At 42.2% G+C, this 10685-nt stretch overlaps 1 protein-coding gene across 1 annotated transcript; it reads left to right on the top strand.

Annotated features, from left to right (window-relative positions):
* The first annotated feature begins 7814 nt into the window (after positions 1-7814).
* LOC137297889 (carbohydrate sulfotransferase 11-like) lies at positions 7815-9026 on the top strand. The gene has a single exon (XM_067829864.1). It carries the CDS (start codon positions 7815-7817, stop codon positions 9024-9026), a length of 1212 nt encoding a protein of 403 aa, XP_067685965.1.
* Positions 9027-10685: the final 1659 nt, after the last annotated feature.

The following is a 10685-nucleotide window of genomic DNA, read 5'->3' as shown; positions in this document are numbered from 1 at the left end:
GCTCTCATGCTTTTGTGAAGACATCGAAAGTCAAATCCACTTGTTGCAATAACTTGTTAAACTATAAATATACTGAGTCAAAAATGAAACTTCACATTCATTCTTCAGGGTACTATAAAACAACAAGACATGGTAAGATGGTTAAATTGTTATTATTTCATTGCTGAGATCTGTGTGATGTACTCGATACACTGACAGTGCCACAATCAGTTCCATTAGGCTACACCGCCCTTTCAAAACATGGGTATACAGAATGTCAAGTCACAAGAATAAAAATTCGAAATTTCTCAATTCAATATTGTGTATGGCCGCACCGCACGTTCACCACTGCCAAACACCACCACCTCATCGACTGCCTGATGCTTGTGAACACGTGGTTGGGGATTCTGCACCATTGCTCTTGCAAGGCAGCGCCAAGTTCCCGCAAATTCTGAGGTTGGTTCCTAAGACCACGAAGCCGCCTCCCAAGTGCATCCCCAAACGTGCTCTATTGGATTAAGGTCAGGGGATCTCGATGACCAGTATGTGAGGTTGATTGCAGCGTTTTGAAGAAAATTTCGTGTCAACATGTATGTATTATCATGCTGGAACTGTAGACCTGGGCCATGAGCCACCATGAAAGGAACGAGTTCAAGGGTGAACACCTGGTCGAGGTAAGCAGCAGCTGTGAGGTTTCCACGGATGACCAGAAGTCGGTTGTTCCCAAAGAAAGCACCACACAGCATGCAACTTCCGTCCCCGATTCTGTCGATTTCCTGTACACAACATTGGGCATACCGTTCACGACGTCGTCTCCAGACTCTATGCCTGCGGCCGCAAATCTGAGGATAAACTTGGATTCATCGCTAAAGACGACTCGATTCCAGTCTCTCTGGGTCCATCGGCGGTGACGTTGGGCCCACAGCAGACGTTGACGTTGACGAAACTGATTTCGAATGGTCTGTGAGGACAGTCACCCTCTAAACATCTCAGCCCTGGTTCGTGTAGCCGGCAGAAATCTGCCACGAAGGTGACGTACGACGATTTGACGGTCTTCTCCTCGTGACGTTACTCGTGGACGACCCGACCTTGGGCGATCAGAAGTGGTGCCAGTTTGTTGCAGACGACCTCGCAAGTCATACACAGTACGACGACTGCATCCCTTTGATCGTATTTCGTCAATAACTCATCTTCCCTCTTGCAACATGCCAACGGCACGTTCACGTTGCACATTTGACAATCATGGCATTTAAAGTACCGTTAGAACTGTGGTTTAAAAGCGTTTTTTTTTTATAAATTCTTGAGGCCAGTGCAAACACGTGCAAATGAAGAAAACTTCCATGCGAAGATCACGTGATCGACTGCACGTGCAAAACATGATTTGGCACTAACGTCATTTGCACGACGAATGGATGGGTTTGAGTGGGATTTCCTAACGTTTTTCTACAGTCGAAAGATAGGGATCCCATTTCGGAAACCTAGATGTATATTCATTATTTTGAAAAATTACATTTTGAGAAGTTGCTTTTTTGACTCAGTATATGTTGGGAAGATACAGTCATATACTGTATAGATATGGGTGTATTTTACGTTACGACCTGAGCACATCTATGCGATCATCTGTTAAGGAGTTTATAGCCTAGTTCCTTTTAGGATCATATATACACCTGGAAATTAATCAAGCAACACCCCAATTTTTTCTATTGGAGCAACTTTGAAGTGTTCTGACAATCAAAATATGCCGGGTTGATATAGTTTGACACTTTTTTATTCAACAGACGATCTCTGACAAACAACTTAAAGGGAAAAAGTATCAAGACTTTGCTTTATTGCAACGAAATCCAAATTCTTAAAACTGTCTTAAATTCATGAAAAAATGGACACAATTTACTATTCATCCACAGACGTTGTTGTCAGGTGTATTAACACAAATGTCACATGGAAAGAAAGAACAGTCATCTGAGAGTCTGCACACCGACTTTCATCAATATCTAGTGTGTCCTCCCTGCGCACGCACCACCGATTCCAGACGCCTCCTCATTCCTTGGATGAGTCTCCGGATCTGATTCTGGGGGATCCTGTTCCACTCCTCATGCAGGGCAGCCGTCAATTCGTTGAGATTATGGACTGGTGGGTCTCTCTGCCTCACACGACGGCCAATAAAGTCCCACAAATGTTCAATGGGGTTGAGGTCAGGGCTCATGGCAGGCCATGGAATTCTGTCAATTGCATTTTGCCGCAAAAAATCATTTACAGCATGCGCCCTGTGAGGTCTAGCATTGTCGTCCATAAATATGGGTCTCGTTGCCAGAGGATGGTTCTCAAAATGAGGTACCACAGCCCTGTCAAGAACCTCCTGTTGGTAACGAACACCGTTAAGGTTGCCACGGATGGTAATGATATCCAACTTGCAGTTCATGGAAATGCACCCCCATACCATAACGGAACCTCCCCCAAAGGCCACAGTCTCCTGGATGTTCCGTGGAGCCATTGCTGTGTTCCTCTGCCTCCAGACCCGAGTACGACCGTCCACCATGTGCAGCAAGAACCGGCTCTCATCTGAGAAATGGACCTTCCTCCAAGAGGCAATGTTCCAGTGCAAACGGTCATTACACCAGGCCAGTCGGGCTGCCTTATGGGCTGGAGACAGTCTGGGTCGCTTGATTGGCCTCCTTGCCCGGTATCCTGCAGCTTTCAGACGATTCCGAACAGTCCTGTTCGAGATGGGTCTCCCTGGAAGCCACTCCTGTCTCAACCGAGAGCTCGAGTCGAAGGACCTGCGCCGTACAAGTCTCAGTAAAGCTCTGTCCTCCCGGACTGTGGTCTTCCTGGGTCTTCCTGGTCTAGGCAGGTCTTTAACTTCATTAGTGGCCCGGTATTTTTTCAAAAGTTTTGAAATTATGGAATGATGTCGTCCGATTTGAGTCCCGATTTGTCTTAGAGACATACCAGCATTCCTCATGCCGATTATTTGCCAACGAGTGGCCTCTGATAATTTCCTACGTGCCATGACATTGAAATGAATGAAAAACCGAATGCAATCGACAACCTGCGCTTGTAAACACCCCAGGGAAAAAGTGCATTTTTCGAAAGTTGAGGTTAAAGCAATGCACGTGCGCTGTGCAAGCTTCACGCGCGTCATATCAACCCATGAAAAGCTCATGCTGTATGTCAATACATCAAAATTGAATAATCAATCATCAAAATTACTTCGTTAAACTTTGTTAAGTTTTTATGTGTCTTTGAATTTGGTGTTGCTTAATTAATTTCCATATGTATAGTTACCTATATTCGGATCATATCATATTTTTAACTTGACTCATAATAATGACTAATGTATTTTACGTAACATATTCCATGTAACGGCAATTCACGTTCCATATGCTTACATCACTAACATATTTGGTGACATCATGAAAACATGTAGTTGAGTCATTCATGCTGATTTCATTGTGCCTAGTGAAGTTCTTACGGATTCAATCATCTGTATATAAGCACTGAACTTTCAGCGTTATGATTCTTGTATATACGTACAAGCCAAACTGTTAAACGTTAGAAAACTTGACGGCGCATTTACCATAAACAACAGTTTTTGCCATAAACATCGGCATCCAGCAGCCCAGCGTCCTTCATCTGTAACACATGTGAGTCTCAAATATCTACCATAACTGACGCGTTCTCCAGGTGTCATTGGCCTTGCATGCAATCAAAACTATCATGGTGTATCACAATATGGTAATCAATCATCTCTTCGTGCAGGGACTTTTCTGTTGTTTTGGAATCCAGTGTAAAAGTGAAAAGGACTTGTCTTCAGGTTTCAGAATCAAACCAAACTATGTTAGCACTGTTGAATGGTTAAAGCAGATATCTCTCTCAGTTAAAATGCTGGCCTTACATATGACATTATTTGATGTGATATATACCAAGCGCTTTGATCAAACGATCTATGTAACGATGTTTACATGAAATGGTTATGTTATTTGATACTTTGTGAATGGCTACAAATCGGAGTGACTTCAAATGTTTCATGTAGGGCAGCCAGATGACAGCTGCTGGGACAGAATGGTTTATTCCAATTCTGTTTCCGCGTTTTCGGTTTGTGCATTCTACCAATGAACTACTGACCTTACCAAATCTACAAATATTTGCAGATTTCAGAGTTCGAAAGTTTTCACAGACTCTGAAATAGACTATAGAGAAATGGCCCTTGTTCTCCGCGCATGCTCAAATGTGTGAAACCAAATCAAACAAGAACGGTTTGTTCAGAGTGTCAGCCTTTCCAAACCTTAGCCGGAAGCGACCTACAGCCGACATGCGTTTGACGCTTAGGGCAACAAGAAATTATCTAGTGTTAATTGTGGTGATTTTCACATTTGTGATCCTAATTCGAAGAAATTCCATTAATCTTGGTAAGTATCCGATGTGTATGTTTAAGTATTTCAACATATTCCAAACAATCTAGACTTATTTACTTATTGTAAATTAATACAATCAATATGAGAAATATATCTCTGCAGTGTATTAAGTATGTTTCTGGCTTCTTACAATCAGCTTGGGTTAGTGCACATTAGTTCAGGGACCGGGAAAATCATAGTGTTGCTCTGAGCAGGACCCCGTGTGGTGTGGAAGTATAACATTATGGCTTCTTTCAGTGTCCGGAGCGTGAGTAGTCCGGGCAAACGAGGTTCGATGTATTATTGATTATATTGATTACACTTTTACGTTAAGATAGGTGACTTTGTACATTGATTTGTGATTTACATGTTGTGGGTTATCATATTCACGAAATTATGTACTCGGTAAAAACAAAGCATTTACAAAAACAGTAGAACACGTTCAGTACATATTTACAATATCCGGCCATCTTCATTTGCTAAGGGAGCTACGAGGCAGGCCGGTGGTCAAGCGTTCGCTCGTCACGCCGAAGGCCCGGGTTTGATTCCCTACATGGGTACAATATGTGAAGCCCATTTATGGTGTCCCTGCAGCAATATTGCTGGAATATTGCTAAAATTGGAAAGTTGTGAAACTTAACTCACTCTCTCATTTGCTAAGACAGATTGTCTTGTCTCACAGGGATTGACACCGGTACTGATTATATGAGAAAAAGCTTGTAGGATCATATATTCTCATGTCTAATTTAGTCATACATTTTTAGCAAATTATCTTGGTTTTTTTTTATTACATCATCAGATTGATTAAAATGTGTGTAACGATTTTCACTCCCGAGATGCCATATTGTTGTTTAATAGTCATGCTCGTTATGCACATGCGAGGAATCGAACCCGTGTGGGCGTGACGAGAGAACACCCATCAATTTAGAGTGAGTGAATAAGAGAGGGGGGTTTTTATGCAAAAGTTTTTCGTGACGAGAGATTGTTTATGTGTTGTTGAATGCAGCATTCAGAAATATTCCACCTATATGGCGGCGCTCTGTTAATATTCGAGGCTCGACCCAACAATCCAATGATCAACAACTGGGATACAATGGCATGTGTCATCAAAGTCATCTCGCTTGCCGCCTCTTACGACAAGCGCGGGTACCTCATCAAACCAAGACATACATTTAATGCTCCGTCTGATCTCGAGACCCCGGAACAACTCCGCTCGCTCAGCTAAAGCCTTTGAGTTAACTAGAGGGCCCATTGCTCTCCCAGCAGTTCTAAAGGTAGAACCAGTGCTGTGACTTCCTGTTTGCAACATGTAACGTTTGATTGCTGGGCAAGGCGCCGGGGTGAATGCATGGGACGATACGTTTGGGGCACACTTGACAAAGTGGAGGCCGTGCACTTATCATTTTCATTTTCACAAGAGTTTCAATGATCATTTTCCGGACAAAACAGGGATTCCGCCTATGAACTGTACTTCCAGCATCCATTAACATACCATACATGCTATTTCACATCGACGAGAAGTGGGGATGGGGTAGCCTAATGGCTAAAGTGTTCGCTCGTTATGCCGATGATCCGAGTTCGATTCCCCACATGGGTACAATGTTAGAAGCCCATTTCGGGTGTCCCCCTCCGCAATATTGACGATAACAACAGAGTCCACAAAAATGTCAATGGATGGATCGTTGGGCGATTACTTTACGAATCAGCTTTTATTTCAACGTGCACAGTGATTAACGAGTATTGCCTTTATGTTATTATCATAGAAAGCTGACTGACGGAAATTGTTTGTATATTTCAGAAACACTTGGAGTAGCATTTTCCAACTTTGGAGTGAGTATCCGAACACGAAAGTAACACTGGTGTGGTGGATGAAGGTTGATGTAAAGGGCCGTCAGTGCTACAACAGCTTCTCGTAAATACATACATCAGACACGTAGTGTCTACGTAGTCTCAATAATATTTCTTTGATTTTCCTAAACAAACTACTTACATGTTTTAACACAGATTCTAGAAAACTCAGTAAACCTTCTGGAGAAAAGCTGAAACGGATATTAAAATCAAACTTACTAGACAATTAAAGTTTGGTAGATAGGTTACTTAATCTTTTCTGTGTACCTTCGTTTTGGAAAACGCGATTGAGTTGAAAGCTGTCAAATTCTAGAGACCCTTTTTCGAAACATCGTGGCTAGATCGATCGATCAGAACGCGTGAAGATCTGGGTTAGAACTGATCTTCATTAAATCATGCTTGTCATAATTAAGAGGCGACGAACGGGATCAGGTGGTCATACTTGCTGACTTGGTTGACACATGTCATTATCTGATCCAGACTCACACCTTTTGAACTCGGAACGAAGTGTGCTTATAATAGTGAGCCAATCAAAGTCAACTTTTTATAAATTTAGATTTTCAAATGAAAACACAACCAGACAGTACATCCTTTGTGGAGTTTATAAAATCTACTGAATGATACATCAGAGCGATTATACTTTTTGAATTCGGACCTCGTCGATTATATTTGTTTTGGATGTAGAGCGGTAAAATATGACAGACGGGCTTCGCAGGAGTTCACCACCTGGTACCTTACACGCACAGGACTAACTTATTGGAGTAAAACGAAAGAGTATGAATTTGGGAACCTTACCCGGAAAATCATTTGTATTAGTTGTTAGGGCAAGTTTGGATGAACTCAACTCAGTTACAGTGAAACCCCCTATCTGGATGTTAGTTCCCAGGGAAGCAGGGGCGCACCCAGATTAGGGTGCAGGGGTGTGCACCCACGTTTTGTCCTAAAGGTTTTTGAAATGACAATTGAAATTCTTTTGAAAAAGGCTGAACATGAAGTGTGTCCTCACCCCACACACCCACATCCCCCTCCCTTTTTCTCCAGAGTTGACATCCCATTCCTACCACATCCATCCTTTTTCTCTTTGTATCCACCCTACAGAATAAATCATGGGTTCTCTCAGTTTCACTGATCGAGTGTTTATACACATTCCTTATGTGATTTCCCCAAAGGTCACATCAGATTACTTGCTGTAACAGACGAAATCTTGGGTGACCAAGCTAACGATAACTTGTTTGTGTATGTCTCGATGGGATATTTGGGATGTCACTAAAGTACCACGTATTAGACTGGCCCGTGTTTCCAGTCCACAGATAAAAAGAGAACGTATGTACTTGCACAATCGGAATGGACCCAAAATTGAAAACGTCGAAAAAACTTTACTGGTCTGAAAAAAGCCTCACAGAAACACTACAATCTTAAGGCCAAAACATAATATGACACATAAATGAAATGCGTCACTTTCGAATAACTAGTTTTCACGGGTTTCTTTTCATGCTTTGCGACCATGAAAAGATCTATGCTCTTTTTCGTGTCAGTTTAGCTTGTTTATGCGGCGTTAAACAAATGACAACTTGGGTTTTTTTTATTTAAGCCATGTGTTCTCAATTCTTTCAGGGACTCGTGGAAAGAAACAGCAACGCCATTCATCAAACTGGAGGTGTTTCTAGGGGATGCTCGATCAAAGAATGCAAGAGGACGGTTGCGGCACAACAGTCATCTAATATTACCACAAAAGATCATGAAAGAAATCTAACTACTATTGGAAATGACTTAGCTTTCAGAACCAGCCATGTTAAAAAGGAATGTGAAAGGCTATCTGTTTTTGTAACTCCCAACAGAAAGGTTCGCCACATCATGACGAACAGTGCCACGAAGCTGGCGTATTGTTACATCCCAAAGTGCGGTTGCACCTTCTGGAAGAGAGTGATCCGGTTTCTGAACAGGGACTACGTGGGCAGGAACGTTACCTCGCCCTTCCACATCCGCAGGTTGGACGTCCACAGAGATCAGCACTACAACTCTGGCACCTTCATGTCTTTCAACGTGTACAGACACATTTCCAAGAGATTCAACAGTTTTATGTTTGTTCGTGAACCGTACGCTAGACTGTGGTCCGCTTATGTGGACAAATTTTATTTGCCCGATTTTTGGAGCAATTTTCAAGCTAACATTCGAGCCAGAAGGCACCCATCTAAAGCCTCAAAATGTGTAAGTGACGTCACGTTCCAGGAGTTTGTTAACCTCTCTTTGGAGACCCAGGAGCCCCATTGGGACCCCATGCACCAAGTGTGTGACCCTTGCACATTCCAGCCTTCTACGGTTGGAAGGGTTGAATCTTTTGTCTCCGATTCTCAATACATTCTCCACAGAGCCAATTTGTCATGGGTGATGGAAGGTTATAATCACCATGCGCACGTGCAGGAAGAGCTCACCACTTTGATTAATTATAACATTGACCTTCTGGCTGTTAAGCCCTACACATGGAAATGCATATCAAAGGTGGAACTGTTTCTACGTCTTTGGAAAGCCTTCCAGATTAACGGCTACCTTCCAGAATACGTGAAACCACCCCCACTTTTCAAGACTACGACAACTGCCGAGTTTACCAAAATTGTCCTCGATCAGTATCGAAGTCGACCGAACACACCCGAGTTGTGGCGAAAACAGCGGAAGCGGTTTATGATTGACGCATACAAGACATTGTCAGCTCAAGCTTTGCACGCACTGAAGATGAAGTATGTCCGTGATTTTATTTTGTTCAACTACAACCCTCAACCAGATGAGATCTTTGGTAATAGGCATTGATTAATGTAATATGTTTTGCATTTTAATACTGTATGTTCTGTTGAAATAGATATGATCCATAGGCATTTTTGTCATTATTCAAGTTAAGAACGTTGCTGATATCACGTGACCTAAATACGTCATTCAAAGAGGTTCTGCACACGACGCCATTGTTGTGACAACATTTATAGGGCAAGGAGAAGAAAACTTCAGGACAATGTCACAGGTAACAACTCTTGATATGGACACTCAGTGGTCCATTTTGGGTTCACCCGTTACCCGACGTTTTCGAAGAGATTTTACTAGTGTTTATAGCCAATACTGATTTAAAAGTTGTCAACCTTCGTTCAGATGTCTGTGCATGTTGAGTGTATCCAAGATTGGCACATGACATAGGGGCTTGTATTGCTGAAAATAATACGTCCTGGGTCCAACAAGCCTACACTGATATCCATACACATGTAAAGAAGGAAAGGGATGTAACGCGCACAAAGTTGTCGAACACCCCACTGTCGATTATGGGCGAATTCTGGGTGAACATTGCGGAACATACACCCGCAAATTAGCGGTATCGAGTGATCGAGTCCACCATGTTTGTCCTTCACCCTCTATAGGTTTGCACCAACACGATATGTCACACCACGAAATAAGCGTACACTAGGGGTTGTGACAACACTGAAAGAGTCTGCACACAAAGTTGACTCCGAGGTTTTTACACCCAGTCACAGGTGGGCTCGATCCCGACACCTCAACCACACTGGATTACTAGCCTGACGCCTTAGCCAGCTCGCCCTCCCACCTAGAAGAAGGTAATGTCTACACAAACAAGTGGATACATTTAAAAAACGGAGACGTTGAGAGTGATGGTGAAGTCGTGACATCTTGCCCAGACTCTTTCAGATGCCCAGCTACAGAAGACTGGCAATCTCCAGCGTGCATTCTTTCAGTGGCGATGTTCCGTGTCGCAGAGTCAAGACGTGGCGTTGTGATTTCACCATGAAACTCCTTTAAAACGAATGCCAATTTCTGAAAGTAATCTGGATTTTCATTGCCAGACAGTACATGCTCCTTGCTGTACAACTTCAAGTGGAAGGTGTTTTCGGTTGCGTTTTGGCGATGTCTTTCTAATCCTTGTAAGAAATCTCATCAGAATCAATATTTTCAGGTATAATCGATAGTTTACTTCTGCAATTGCGTAAAATCATGTTATCAACGCTTTTGTTACATATTTTGACGATTGTTTGAACACAATAGGGAATTAATAGATTTTTTAAAATATAAATCGGACATGCGTTTCTTTTTTGGGAAAGTATATTATAAATCTCCACACATTTTCAAACCTCAATAATCTCCACAAATGAAAACCTCAGTAATACCCACATATTTACAAACCTCAATCATCTCCATACATTTGCAAACCTCAGTAATGCCCAAGGGACCAACTTTCAGTTTGAAATATATTCACAGAGGAGTGAGAACCTGGATGGACTGAATACGTGATTTACTCAGTATTACACTCTGGCCAATATTTTAGGAGTTGCACTTAGAGAATAGCGAGGTTTTTACTATCCACGTGTTACGTTTACACGTTTCAGAATCAAAATACAAAATTTACAACTTGGATAAAATATATTTTGTGAAAATTTACACGGTGACCTAAAACGTGGATAAACTATATTT

This window comes from Haliotis asinina, chromosome 10, assembly GCF_037392515.1.
Source record: "Haliotis asinina isolate JCU_RB_2024 chromosome 10, JCU_Hal_asi_v2, whole genome shotgun sequence".
Classification (NCBI taxonomy): Eukaryota; Metazoa; Mollusca; class Gastropoda; order Lepetellida; family Haliotidae; genus Haliotis; species Haliotis asinina.
The sequence above is the reverse complement of the archived record's forward strand: the minus strand, read 5'-3'. Positions and strand labels throughout refer to the sequence as shown.